Genomic DNA, 16,196 nt, shown 5'->3' on the forward strand with positions numbered 1-16,196 from the left:
ATAATTTTTATAGTCTTCAATTTTGTTTGGTTACAGAGCTATCAAATAGAAAATTAGATCCTTCTTGTCGCATCTACCTGTCACATCCTCTCTTTCAGGATTTGTTAATAGATCTCTCTTACGTTTAATTCTAAATTATCTATAACCAACAGAGAGCCAAGGTTTTCATCTATCAAATGAAGTATTATATTACGTTGTGTTCTGAACAGAGAATTGTCAATTTCTCTTTTAGTACAAGCTTCGTTCCCATGGGAAAGATAACTAGCTTGGATGAATTTGTAAAAGCTCTTGTTGCATAGTTAGAAAGCCAAAAAAAATTGTGATAGTTAGAAGAAATTGTCTGCTTTTTGCATATTATTATTCTATGTTCTTTGGTGCATTATTTAATTAAATAAAAATTAGTTTGTGCATTACTACCGTTAGTATAAAAAAGTAGGGTTAAGTGTCATCGATATTCGACAGCAAAAGAAAAAAAAAGAAGACACAGGTACGTAGTTTATTTTTTATCTATTATCATAAAAGTCATTAAAATGTAAAAATAGGGATCTCTTTAGGTTAGTTAAGATTTGATTAGGTCAAATTAGTAGCTTTTCATTTCCAAATATGAATATTCCACATAAATTGTATTACAATGTTCATTACTCACAGCTTATTAGATAAAATAAAATTTGTTCAATATTACGAAGCTTCTTGGATAGAGCTTGAAAACCAACTCTCATTTCCCACAAATGCTGCAAAGGTTAGTTAAGTGGTGAAAAATTAATAAACTGATAAAATGAAAGTTAAAGTAAAAAATTAACATTTGAAATAATGTGAGAAAAGAAAAGTTTATAACAAATCTTAGATTATATTAGGTAAAATAAATAAAAATGTAATAAAAATATTTCTCAAGGTACACATGCAAGCAGCTCGGAGTAGCTTGTGGGTAATGTGAATTGATAGTGTAATGTGAGCTACATGTTCCCCAAGTGATTTACGACTTATAAAGGCACAAATAGTAGTTAGACACAGTTCAAAGAGCAATCAAAATGGGCAGAAAACAATGAAATTTAATTATAAATAGATGTATACTGTTACAATTTTAAAGCTACTTAGGATAAATGAATGTAGTTCCATGTTACATTTGAAGTCATTCTAAAAAGAAAAGAGGATAATTTAGACTTATTTCGATTTTTTTTTTGGTGGTTATGAGGTCGGTCATATTGACCAACATTGTATAAGAGTTAGGGTATAGAAGATAACAGATAATATATAAAGTTTTACTGAAAACAAACATTGAATTGTAATAAGAATTGTATTGAAATTTTTGAGATGAAGAAAAGTAATTTTAATCTTAATACGAAAATCACTTTCAAACAGACTATTCAAAACAAATACTTGATATATACATGGACAAATCTTTTTTTTAGTTTATTAAAAATACTTCACTAAAAAATATGATTTTTTTGTATGTGAAAGACTTATAATGTTTATTGAAAGACTTCCAAATTTTGTTAAGATATATACACACTACATTAAAAGTTAGCAGTATCAAATCTATACAGACTTTGAATGAGTAAAAAGAGGTCATGTGGTCAGTCAAATTGACCGAGCCCATGTTGAGAGAGTTAAGCACCATCAACTGGGTGGTAACAATTGTTTGTACTGTTTTTAAGCTATAAAATATTTTAATTGTTCAACTGACACAGCTGAAAAAATCCTATTATAACAATTAGTAAGAACTGTCAATTGAGTATTAACAATTTTATATAACAATCTTTGTCCTCAAAAAGACATTACTATTTGATTAACCAAAGCAACTAATGAAATACTGTTTACACCCATAAAAGAGTACTGCCAACAGTTTAGTGGTAACAATTTTATGTGATATTTCAATAATATCATGTCTATTCTTCTGAAGGTTTGTCTCATTCGTGACAATGCCAGTAAAAAACAAACAAATCTTGATTGTCTTAAGTCAGTATTCACAACTGAGAATACAACAATAATTTATATTACATACAACCTTTAAAAAAAACTCATTATTCCTGATATTGAATTCAAATATCTTCATAAAAAAAAACAAAATATTCCTTTTCTTTTTGTCCTGAAAATCTTACCATAGTTTGTAACAGGCTTAACTTCCAAGACATTAAATATGCTATATCTTCTAAAGTCAGGAAGGGTTCTCCACAGAAGTTGATTAAGCTGATAACACAGCCTTCTTTTAATTGAATTCTGAAAATAATTAATACAATTTCATATTGTATATATTTACACACACTACATAAGATGGTTCAATTTGTAAGTTTAATGTTTTCAAGCCTTTTCCATATCTGATAATTTTCTTCTGCATATTAATTACCTAAAATATGACTATGAAGTTTTATGAAATGTTTCCTTTATTATACATTTTGTTTAAAGTGACAGAGAACACCCTGTAAAGAGATACTTTATGTAAATATAGAAGATAATGTAAAACTGGATCATTTTATAACATGGAAGGTGATGTTTATGATAGTAAAGATACAAGTAGAATAGAATAAGTAAATCATATTAAAAAACCTATAAAACCAACCAAAAGGAATTTATTGTTCTTTAAATGTGATTTAGACAAAGAAGGATCACTATGGAGTTATACTTTAAATGAAAAAAAAATTGTTTTATTTCAGATAGCACCCATCAACAACTCTTGGACTACTCTTATTGAAGAGTCAGATTTGACGCATTATAAGAATAATGCACCTACAGCCCCAAAGGGCAGAGATCAATTTTGTGGCAAAATAATACAAACCATGGACCCTTGAGTTCACAGTTCATCACACTAATCACTATGCCATTCCCATTCCAAGATAACAAGTGGTATAGAATTTAAAAATATATCACTTTCAAAATGGCCTGGAATATTTAGGAAAAAAAATCACACAGTCATAAAAATGAATTAATGAAGGCCTTCCTATTTTATTATTATTATCAGAGGTTACCAGTTCTAGTTTGGTTCTATAAGTCCTTACATCACTATAATAATTAATTAATGATTTGTGTAACAACAGTTTCAATTGACCTTAAAGAGAATACAACACATAGAAAAGTTCTAGGGTTAGGAACCTTATGAGCCTCAGTCAGAGAAACAAATGAAGAGATACTGTGAATTATGCCTCACCAAACTCCCAGAAAATGACATTAAAGATTTATACATGTTGTACCTTCAATCGCTGAATTTGCTTCTGTAAAATGAAACTTATAACTATACTTTCATTCACAGGTCTAAGAAATATTTAGAGCATTATTTTAATGTAACACCACTTCTTTTTTTTTCAATAGAATATTAACACTCTTGCAATGGGGAGGTCAAAGTGTAGACATCACAACTTTTTACAAAGGTACATTCAAAATTTCATTAAACTACCTTATTATCACTGTATATGAATAAACTTGACATCAAAACATTGTTAATAGATTAAATTTTAATATACGTTTTAAGTTCTTAATTTTACAAAGAAATTTCTTAAAAAATCCTCAATATTCCCTATTGTGAGAATTGCAACGTTTGTTCTCTAGGCCTTGCTTCTTCTCTAATTTACTTAACACCCCTCCAAGAAATACAGAATTTAAAGTAAATTATTCATTAAAACATAGGTATTACTCAAGCTAAGCATAGGTTTTATAGTCTTCAATCTTATTTGTCTAAGGAACCATAAACTACAAAATTAGATCCACTTGCCACACACACCTGTCATATCCCATCTTTAAAAAAATTGCCAATAATTTTCACTGAATTTAATTAATATAAGTATTATTTATAACCAATATAAAGCCAGAGCTTTAATCTATCAAATGAGGTATTATATTACATTGTTTTATACACAGGGCATTGTTTGTTTCATCATCAAATCTCAAATTTATTCTCACTGGAGTCACATTGATGAGCTTAGCTGAATTTTCAGTCTCTTGTTTCATAGTTAGAAAGCCAAAAATATATGATAGTTATTTGTTTGCTTTTTGCATGTTATTATTCTGTGTTCTATGGTGCATTACTTAATTATATAAAAAAATATCTAGTGTAGTAGTACCATTAGTATTAAAAGAAGGCTTAAGCTTCATCAACAATTGACAGCAAAAAAAAAAGACCCAGGTAAGTACTACATTTCTTGTTTTTCATGTGTATTCTTTATTTCTTACTGTAAAAGTTACAAAAGTGTAAAAATTAGAAACTTGTTAGGTTAGATAAGGTAACATAATGAAAAATAATGACAATAATAAAAATTCTTCAAAAGGTATGCTCATGAGAAGTTCCTGTATTATGTAATTTGAAACGGTAACATAAGCCGCATTTTCACGGAGTGATTTACAACTTGTATGGCAAGATTATTAGCTATACATGGTTCAAGAGTCAAGAAAACAATAAAATTAAGTATAAATAGGTGTAGATTGTTATGAGCTTTAAACTATTTAGGATAAACAACTGTAGTTTCCTGTTATTTGCAGTCATTTTAGAAAGAAAAAAGGAAATTAAGATTTTTTTTTCTGGTGGTTACAAAGTCAGTCAAACTGACCTAATGCACAGAGAGTTAGAATAGCGAAAATGACAGATAAAATATAAAGTTTTCCTGACAAAAAAATGCTTGATTTATATTTAGGAGGCTTTAAAGATTATGGAAATAAAATTTGATAATTTTCAAATGAAGAAAAGTATTTTTAACCTTAACAAAAGAATCACTTTGCACTTAGAGCAGTCAACACTTTGACTCCATATATTTATGATGAAATTTTTAGTAATATTACTTTAATCAAAAAATCGGATTTTTTGTGTATGAAAGATTTGTAATGTTTATTGAAATCTTGCAAAATTTTATGAATATACATACAAAACATTTTTAAAATTACAGTATGGAACCATGACAGTCACTTTGGGGTCACAGACTCGATCAAATCAGCCAAGCCCGTAGCGAGAAATTTAATGCTTGTAAGTTATATTTCACATAAGAAATTAATCTAACAAAATGTTTCATTTTTGATACAGGTTAAATTTCTGCATAATACTCACCAAATGAACAAAATACAAGTAGCATAAAACAACTACTGATGTTTTAGAATACAAATTCATGCAGTGTGTAATAAACTTATCAATTTTAAGCTGGAAATTATTTTCTTGTAATACCTTTCTACAAAGTAGTGCCTTTTGCAATAACAAAAGTTAACTTTAGAAAGAACTTAAGAACTAAAAAATTCAAAAGATGAATATTTTTTAAATGTTGCTTCACCAAATTAATTTTCTATTGTAATTTCTTTTGAACAAAATTTAAACAAACCCAAAATCTTCCAGTACCTTTGTGCATGGACTTTCACGTTAATTTCCAAATCTTCCATTTCTTTGATAAAGTCTTCATCTTCTTCAAATGTTTCACTGAATAAACAGAAATAATTATCTGACATTATAGACATTAGAAACATCAATAGGAAAAATCCTAACCTCAATATAAAATGAGGTTGTTCGAGCTTTCCAGAAGACAGCCCTATATTTTAAATATATGAACATCATATTCTGTCACAAATGACTTAACTCTTCATACATAATAGTCCCCTTAGCATGCAGTTCTATTCTGATGTACAGTCTGAGTATTCCATATGACTATGCATTTAAAACAAGTAATCTAAAATGTAGTAAGTCTGCTAAATTTATCTAGTTTGGATTAAGATCTGAATTATGTCTGACTGATACATACATTTCCTTTTTTCTTGTGACATATGATTATAAGTAAACAAACAAACACCCACATGAAGAACAATATTTTAATACATAAATATTTGCAACCTGTAACTATTTGTCTTTCTTACTGTCAAAATTTATCTTAACATAAATTTTTCAGATTGATAGGTAAGCTGTAAGAGTAAATTATTGTAGTAAGATATGCAGTAGTACATTAACAAAGACTTCAATAATTCATAAAATACTATTTTGCTTTTATAAGCTGAAAACAGTATTTCTTGGAAAAAGATACACGTAGCTAAAATGAATGAAGATTAAGGTTTGCTACAATCAATTTACACCTTCAACTGTCTTTAATATTTGGTTCATTATATACTGATTTCTTGGCTAATCTAGCTTATAATTCAGATTTTAATAGCTACAGGTATTAATATCTTGATTTAAAAAGGAAATAGTTAAATAAACTCTTAATCTTCACTTCCCTGCATCATGTGACACCTCTTTGCTCTGAATTCTCCTTTCAAGATTTTCTTTCTTCCCTTACATAAGTTTCACAATATCCACCAATTACAAAAACCAGCTATATATATATACTGACAGGTCAGAATTCATTTTCTTTCTTTTCTGAGATATCAATAAATTTGTTATACCTACCACAGAAACTATTCCAAACTCTTCATTCTTTATTTACTCGCACTTACTTATCAATGGTACATGTCTATATACAATAGAAAAACCATTTTGTGAACTACGTGACTATAATACCTTTTTGCTAATTTATTTTAGTAAAATGTGCCATTTCCCAAGCAGGTTTTATTGAGTGTAGACCAAAGTTGGTGGTTCAGAAATAAGGAACATTTTTTTAACCCATTTATAGGTTAGTTAGAAAGCCAGATAAATTATAGTAGTATATTAGTATTTTACTGCTGGAATTATTGTTTGTGTTTTAAAATTCAAATTTAAAACCTACATGAATTACCTTTTGGACAAACAATGTTGTGATCAAAGAGAAGTCTTAGCAAAGCAGGTTCTGGAGTACAAATAGGTTACATAAACACACTTAAAGAAAGATAATTCAAGTTTTTTGCCTTAAGTAACATACAAGGAACATAGTTGGAATGTTGCATGATGTAATCTGAAACAACATTTACCCTAAACTTTCCACGTTCTTGTAATGTCAGTTATTGCTTTTTGTAGTAGTTAGCATTGATTCAAAGAGCAATAAAATAACAAGATTTAATTAAAGTAGTTATGAAAAGTTAAGAAGTCCAGTTTTTAAGATGAATAATTGTAATTGTCTGTTACAATCTGTAATCACCCCAGTTAAAAAAAGTTATTTTGAAATTTTATTTCATATTTTTCAACTTTTTCTACAGATAACTTTCCTATAGTTAATGTTATATTCATTTAGCATGTTCTAGAGATTATGCAAGTAAAATATGAAAATTGTAAGAGTAAAAATATATTTATATTCTGAATATGAAAATCACCTTATACTCAAACTAGTCAAAGTTTGAGTCAGACTGACTCAGTAAATTCAAAGACAAACCTTTAGTGAAAATGTAATTAAAGATTCTGATTTTTTTTGTGTACAACACACTTGGAAGTTTACTAAAAGCATACCAAACTTCAGGAAGATACATAAAGTAAATTTGGAATTATAGTAAACATTAATTCTTCAATATGGGATCAGTTCATTGGATCAATTCCGTGCACATTGGGCTAACCAAAATTTCAATTAAATTGACTGTCAGGAAAATAACCATTTAATTGAAATTAGTGTTTTCAATTTTTCAAACAATTAATGATTCCAAAGTCATGGTATCAGTTGTCAGGAAAAATAATCATCTGAATGAAATTAGTGCTTCTGATTATTATAATTTTTTATTATGCCTACTATCCTAGTAATAAAATATTGTGCTCTGTCCAATTTTAGCCTTATAAGTTGCTTTTTTTACCTCAAGTTTGTTCAGCTTTGGTGATTCAGAGGTGCATAACAATAGCATTTTAGATATTTCATTCACTATGGGAATGTGTGTAAAAAAATATGCATCTTAGTGCAATTTTTATCATGAACATTAGGCCTATTGGTCCTACTGCTTCAATCAATACACAAAAAGTTATTATTTTGTTCTGATATTGTATTTATACATCATTGGTAAAACCATAGTTCAATGTGTTTCTATAATTATTATACTTTTCTTAATTTTCATTTGGGGGTTTATATGTACGTATGCAAAAAAAAACAACTAAACTATCATTAAGAACCAAGAATTTAGTTGTCAATCACAGTTTCTACTTATTCTACTTCATTTTCAACCTTAAAGGTTCTTTACTTATTAAATCTATCTTAGGATTATATTCATTAACCACTACATATTGCTGATAATTTTAGATAAATTAAAGTAGACTACTGGTACCTCTCATTCTCCTCAGAGGCACTAGCTCCTGCTTGAAGACGTTGACCTGGTTCACCCTGTGGTGATGTTGAGCTCACATACCCAGATGCTGCAGTTGTGGTGGTAGTTGTTGTTGATGCCTCAGAAGTTGAAAACTCTGAAGAAACGGGCATGGTCATTGAACAAAATGGAGAGAACAAAGGTTTGGTGGGTGAAACATCCATCAATTTTGATAAAATGGTTGGGTCTAATCCTGACCCAGAAAGACCCTGTAGGGTCAAAAGCTGGCCCTGTTTAGATATTTCACCCATTGGTTGCCTGTATCCTGATAACATGTTCATCAGTTGCAAATTGGCATATGTTTGGTTTAAACCTCCCAGTAATGATAATGGGTTGGAGCTCAAAAGCTGAGAGAAATTTCCAAGCTGTTAAGACACAATGTTAAGTTGCATATTATGTCCATTTGGTGAAATATACACACACACATACATATATCTTAGTATATTGTTAACAATGACATACAATAAACAATGATTTTTTTTTTATCTCGTATTGCTTTTCCATAATGACTAATATCAGAATTTTTTTCATAACTCAGTATCTGCCTCATGTTGAATATCTTAATATCCATAAATCTATACGACATCCTCGTAGCACATGCATCATCTTGTATTAAGCTTACTTGAGGAATAAGGTTTGCTAATTAACTTTCAAATACAAGGCCCAATAACTTCTAATCCATGAAAACCTTTATATACATTTACACAACTGATACTCACACAATTTTATTACTGGGCAATATTATTTGGAATATATATATATTTGACCTTATATCTCATGACTTTTCATCAAAACTTATTAATAAAACATGTAAGTCAGTGTGTTACAGTATATTTACTTCAATATGTAAAATTATATTCAATTAAAAAGGTCAAGAACAATTTAGTGACTTCCCCTGGTAGTTAACACAGTAGTATCATAACCTCTGACATTCCAATTTGAAAACAATAACTAACATCAAAATCTAGTAACTCATAAAAAAATCTATCAATAAAAGATAAGAGTAAAGGTATTTTCTTGTATATATTGACTTAAACAATACTTGGTAGAAATATGTCTAATACTAGATGTATTTGCACAAGGTCCCCGAAATTGTTCTGTTTCAAAAATAAATAAAAGTAAAAGTAACAAATATTTTTAATTCTTGCTTCTGAAGTTCATATATCATGCTGTGTTGTAGCCTACAGAGGGCATAATTCTTCTCGTGATTCATGACATGCACACGTTTCACTGATGTCACGACAGTACAAATTGCAACTGTAAGCATCCCTTATGTTATGTCATTTTAGTGTCTACTGACTAACTGACAGACAACACACTACTGTATAATGGTGTGAGTAGTTAACAACAGAAGTTCTTTTTATAGTATGTTACAAACACCTTCTAACAAAAAAAAATGTGAAACTAGCTAAACTGTGATAGGTGCACAAACAAACTGCAAGTGCACTTGTGCAAATCCTGTAATTATAGAAAAATTAGGAGCATACGCAATTTAAACTCTCTTTTTTTGGGTTTTATTTTAGGTATAGATGTGTAATAAACTGAATAATATGATGACGTTTGATTGATGATTTCAGTTTGAACAAAATAAGGTAACTAATGCAATTACTTCTTTCTGTTTAAAGCCAACAGAATGCTTGATTACAATAAAGAATCAGTTTCCTTCCTACCTGAGATATGGATATTTATTAGAATGATGTGCAACCAATGATTTAAGTTTGCATCAGTCAAGGTAGCTAACACTTTAAACAATTATGCAGGCTGGTCAAGTCCAAAGTATGCACTGTACACTAGAATGTAGTCCATTACATACAATCAATATACTTCTTAAATCTTAAGACTATGATTTAAACACATTTTGTTTTCTCTTTTATGTCACTGTTGAGAAAATATTTCAACATGTATTTATTGTTATATGTGAACACAAGAAATAGGAAAAATAAAAAGCAGTCCACAAAAACCTGGCTTAGGTTTAACCACACAGTGTTGTAACGAGAAGTTATGTATTAAAATTCTAATAGTTAAAACATTTAGTAAATTTTAACCAAAAAGTGTTGTAATGAGAAGTTATGCATTAAAATTTCTAATAATTAAAACATTTTGTACACAAAAGATATAGTAAAATATTGATATAGTGTGTAACATACTTCTTCCTTATAACAAAATGAATAAATATATTGTCTGTTTATGCTCACATTCAGTTTTTAAATAAATGAATTAAGAGTGACTTTACTTTTCTGAATAGTTCAAAAACAAATTGGGTTTTGTTAGCTGAATTAATTTTAATACTGACATATTCATTAATTTTCTTTAAAATATGGATTATTTAAGCCTAACACCATAACAGAGTTGTCTGTGGATATATACATCACTTCCTCAAAATACAAAAACGATCACACATATCGAAATAAAAGTATAAATTTATGTTGTCTACTATTTCATCAGTTAGCTTTTTTTCTTTATTATAGTTAGAAACTCCAAATGGAGAGTGCTGACATTAGTGACTTTCTCATTCATTAACTTCTGAAGAGAGACAGATATGAACTAAAAATCAATATTTATTCTTGCTTATAAATATTAGAATGCATCATTTCATCAGCTGGGTACCCTTGCTGTGAACAATATTTTTGACCGTAACCCCAATAATTTCAGGAGATTCAGCCAGCTTAGAAGATTTAAATTACTTCCAATCATTTATTATGTTAACAATGCAAAGAATCTTAAAATAAAAGTATAATGCTAGTAATATAAGACAATTTTCACTTATTATAAAACCAATACTGTCTGGTATAAAAAAGAAAGAAAAAAAAATGTCTATTACACTATAAGCATGCAAAAAAATAAGAACGTGCAGGTGTTAAATCAAGTATGAAAAACATTTTCTGACCATCAAGCACCAAACCTTGTATATATGCAAAACTCTGCACTTTTAAATAGATTTTCCAGTTAAAATATAAACGTGCATCATAAAAATACAGTCTGGAACCTCATACAGCAGCTCTAATGTTTCAAAAACCTGAATATTGCTTGCAATAACTCAAAGTGTGTTGCAAACGTCTATATGTGGAAATGATGCAAAAACACATCCATGTGAATTGAGAAATAAACCACTGAATCACCATTCCACACAGAATTAGATATGATCTAGTATGGATTGTCTAGTACTAATATATAACAAGAACAAGTGCTCCTATATACCATGTGCTTTATTAGCCTGTACTTGTGTTTCCCAGGTTAGTTTTAATGCATTTTATATATATATATATATATAAAATATGCAGAAGAGGGAGAAAAAAATTCATGTTAACATTTATTCTGCATAGGAAAATACAGGCTCAGAAAGTCTAGTATGAGGACAGGATGTCATAAATTTTAAATGATCCATCAATTAACAATTAAAGTCTAAAGAACAGTAATAAAGAATTCAGATTCTTACCAAAGAAGACTGCTGAGTCAAAGATGGTGGTAAGTCAGGTTCATTAATGTTACCAAAAACAGCATGCCCTTCTTTTACCAATGCATCATTTAAATGGAAATCCTCATCATATGATGTGTCACACAAGTAGACTGATAATCGATCATCTGCCTAATTAAATATAATATTTTTAAGACAGAAAATAACCTCTTCACAAAAATTTCTATTGCTGATTTCAAATAATAAACATTTCTGTAAAAAATCTCCACTACAAGGAATACTGACAAATGTGGCTTATTTTAATATGAATTAGAACACACTATATTAAGTATTAAGCTGAAGTTGAAATTAAATCTTGAAATAAAAAATTTAAATAATATACAAAAAATGTGATAATTTTCTACCTAATGTCAGTTATGCTTTATCCATTATTCGGTAGTCATTTTTTTGTTTTTCACATAAAGCAACATAATAGGTTATCTGCACTTTGTTTAATTAAGTCAAGAATTCAAACCACTGAATTTAGAAGTGTAAGTCTGTAAACTTACCATTAACCCACTGGAGCAACTCATTATATAGAACATATGATCTATAACTTAACCAATAGTATTCAAGATCCCATAGCAAGACCTCAAGCAGGTACAACAGTGTGTGCATAACAATGTTCATACACATGTATAAAATCTCTCATAGCTTTCTCAACAACCTACATATATACATGAATTAAAAAAAGCCTAGATCAACAAAAATTCAACATATTTTGAGTAAATGTTAGTTACACAACTTAAGAAAGTTCTACAGGAAAGATCTATTTGTCAATTATTTATTCTCCATACATTAAATATTAATAACACACTACCTTTTTGATCTTTATACATTACTATTTATTATATATTCTTCATTTTTGTATTTCAAATTCATTTTCTTATACACATATCTTGTAATCTTTAGTAAAACTAATGGTCCATACAGACAAGCAGATTCTAAAAACAAGTGGTTTAAACAGAGCTAAACCCTATTGTAAATGTCCAAATATTTTATTATATGAAATAAATTTTAATTAAAAGAAAAACATTAATGTAACCAATTGAAATTCTTAACTGAAAATAAAAGATAATATAACTGAAAGTACTTAATAACCAATATATCATAGGCATAGGTTCAGAAGGATTTATTCCACTTTTTCAAATTATAGAAGAGAAGGGGGGAAAAAAAGTTAATCCTAAATGCAAAATCTAAGGGACTTCTCAATTAAACAGAAATATTTTAAATGTTAGTGTCACAATAAACTGTGTTCACAGTTTGCAGGTTTTTATACTTCATTAAAAACAGACATAACATTCTATGCTTCTTGAAATGTCTATTCATTATTGGACTCAGCACTTAAAGTGTGTTTCAATATCATCCATAAATAAAAATGAAGTGAGTCATTCCAAGACCTTTCAGTTTATTAAAAGTCTCCATCTATCATGAAATAAAACAATTGATCTTTTAATGCCATTTATTTTGTTTTTAAATGAGAAAAAAATGCATAACTTTTTGATGCCTTTGAAATTTAGGTTATAAACAAAAACCGTGCACTTCATCAGCATTTATTTCAGTTGAATTCACATAAAGCCTTCTAAGTTATTTAAAGGTTCATGATATATTTAATATGAATGTAGCTCCAAACAACAACCTTCTTTAGAAGAATATGAGAATACTTCAGGCTACAGAGACCACCAAAATTTGTTCAAGTTTATTAAATGGTGCTTTTCGTAAGAGTTTTGGAGACTACTACCTTTATATCCATTCCTAAATCGAATCATAAAACAAACATGCAAATGCAAAGGGGGACTACATTTAATCATACTTATAACTGTTATTTTTTGCTGATCAGTTGCACCACAAATATGCTTAACAGAGCTTTACATAGCAGCTTCATTATTTATATAAAACCCTAAATATAAATGATAAACATCTTTTGTCCCGAACTACATGAAACCTCAGATTAGCTCCAAACATTGATCACAGGTTTTTACATTATTTGTAAGCCCTACAGTTGCCATAACAAAAATAAAACAAATTGCTATACTGATATTTACATTTAAAGTACATGAAGTTAAAATACTTCTATTTTTTCTGTTCCATATCAAATATACGATCACATATCATTAAGGTCTACACAAAAGTTAAACTAACAAATTTTTGCTTCACTTACAGATTATCTTTATGTTGGATATACAGTTCAGGTTACTTTTTGGGCATAAAAAAATATCAATGAATTATATAACATTCCAAGCTACCAAATGCATGTTTTTGTACTCTAATAGTTTATCCAGGTAAGCCTTACAATATAGAGCTTGAATGCATATCCGAAGGAAAAGTAACCAAACTATAGTATCTCATAAAGTACAACCAGTTAAAATTTCTAAAGACATCTGATTTGTTTAATTCATAACATACTTTCACAATGAAATGATAATAATAATAAATGCTCTGTATGTAGCTGTACAAACTACTCAAGAGTAAAGTAGCAACTAAAGTTTACAAAACTTACTAATACATTTGTCATAAGAGCCATCAGTGGTCTGTCCATACACATTTCTAAAAGACGAAGCTTCGCGGCATATGTCCATTTTTTCTGTTTTTCAAAGAGAGAGAGAAAAAACGTAAAAATGTATGTATGTATGTATATATATATATATATATATACACAATTGTTTGCTACATCCAATATTAAAAAAAGAAATGTTGTACAGAGATGTAATTATAGATTATTGACATATCTGACCACCCACTCTCATTATGAGCTCACCTGACAAGCCTTTAAAAAAAAAAAAATCTGAATAGTAGTAAATAGAACACTTACGTTTACACCAAAGTACATTTTATTACACAAGAAGAAAATTTAACTTTATGTTTTTCCCTTAACCTTAAAAAATTAAGAAAATGTTTATGTATTATACATTAACTTTTCCATGCCTCAGGAATGAAACCAGTGTACCATTCACAAACCAACCAACCACTCTACCACCTGGGCTTAAAAGGTTAACTTCCAAGCAATTGCTAAAGAAACTTTAAAAAAAATTAACCTAATTATCCAAAAACACAATTTATCAAATAAGGGTTTGTCAAATTCAAAAATTAGAAAATTGAAAATGCTTATTTACAAACCTACAAAAGCAAGTTATAAAACAATTAGGTCACATACACATGAAAATATGAAATACTAGGGAGTATTAATACAGAAACACACAGACATATATATAAATACACACACACATGTACATGTTATAATACTGCACAGATATTTCCTATTTTAATACAATTTATAAAAATATACATATACATTTTATTTACACAAGCAAATAATATGATACCAATAGATTTTTAAAATTTTACATTTAATAAATTTTTATTGATTGAACATGCAGAATCACCTTTTAGGAAATTTAAATATTTCATTTCTACCTTACAAAATCTTTCACAAAACCTATACTAAAGAACAGTTTCTACTTACTCCAGAAACTGGCTTTACATTAGCAAGTTGTGATTTCATAGCTTGAGCCTTAAGCCCTAAAAACTGCTGCCTGTAACAATAATAACAAAATAAAAATGTGAAGTTTGAAGTTTTTGTTTAATGAAGCATTTTAGTGTGGCTTGTGACGAAACATTTTATGCATTTTATTAATGAAAGATGTACAAAAATCAATCTTTTATTAGAAAAAGTCTTAAATTGTCAATACAAATTCCACACTACTTACCCCAATAAATAAACTGGAATAGCTTTTCATATATAGAACATTTGTATTAACAAAAAAAAAAGAAGTAACAACTTATATTTATATAACTTATTCATACAAAAATCAACTTTATATTAGTTTTAACAGATCCACAATTTCAATTAATTTAAAAGTTTCAAAAAACCCTGTAACTGGAAAATAAACTTTGTGGTTTACCTGAACAAAATTCAGTTTAAATGTTTTGTTATTTATATCTAAACATTTCTTTTACGTATCAAAATAAACTGATGATTATAGGTTTATATAATAGAAAATTCATGTCATAACGTTAAAATTTTCCTTACCTGAAAATGCATTTCAGATAGTTATTTACCTCTATGCACCACTAAGAGTTACTATCTTGTGCACGTGTGTCTATGAATATTGCATTAGTCTATGACATAATTGTTACAATGCGGTAGCCCTCCACCAATAGGAGGGTGACATGACCTCCATGAAAAGTAATCCCCATGATCATAGGCTCATTCTTGATGAGGCAAAGACAATGCACTGGAGGTTTGGGGGGGGGGCAGAAAGGTAAGTATTTTCAGGTAAGGAAAACGTTAACTTCGGAAATGCTACTTACTTCTCTGCACCACTAAGAGCTAAAATCTCATATTGAAAATGATGTTGATAAATTACAAAGATGAGTTCCTTTCTGAAATAGTGACAGAAATTAAAATCCCATGGGGTGTAACTTCCACAAGACCAAGGGTACCTTAGTGGAACAGTTCTTGGTGGGAGACCACATCCTTTTTAGACAGGGAATACTCTTTGCCCAACTTGCTATTTGTTCATTCATATTACATTGATATCAGAGAGAGAGATTTGTAGTAAGTCATATTGGGTAAATCTAGTGCCAATGGTAA

At 28.9% G+C, this 16,196-nt stretch overlaps 1 protein-coding gene across 2 annotated transcripts in view; it reads right to left on the reverse strand.

Moving 5' to 3' along the window:
- LOC106462805 overlaps window positions 1–15,132 on the reverse strand; it is a 41,688-nt gene extending 26,556 nt beyond the window's left edge. For both annotated transcript variants that reach the window (XM_022390154.1, XM_022390155.1), the window contains exons 1-6: window positions 15,066–15,132; window positions 14,103–14,186; window positions 11,585–11,734; window positions 8,110–8,513; window positions 5,309–5,386; window positions 2,100–2,217 (exon numbers count right to left, since the gene is read on the reverse strand). In XM_022390154.1, coding sequence (XP_022245862.1) covers window positions 2,100–2,217; window positions 5,309–5,386; window positions 8,110–8,513; window positions 11,585–11,734; window positions 14,103–14,186; window positions 15,066–15,104 — 873 coding nt within the window. In that variant the 5' untranslated portion in view covers window positions 15,105–15,132. The remainder of the gene's footprint in view (window positions 1–2,099; window positions 2,218–5,308; window positions 5,387–8,109; window positions 8,514–11,584; window positions 11,735–14,102; window positions 14,187–15,065) is intronic.
- Window positions 15,133–16,196: the final 1,064 nt, after the last annotated feature.

Source organism: Limulus polyphemus, unplaced genomic scaffold, assembly GCF_000517525.1.
Source record: "Limulus polyphemus unplaced genomic scaffold, Limulus_polyphemus-2.1.2 Scaffold1256, whole genome shotgun sequence".
Taxonomy (NCBI): domain Eukaryota; kingdom Metazoa; phylum Arthropoda; class Merostomata; order Xiphosura; family Limulidae; genus Limulus; species Limulus polyphemus.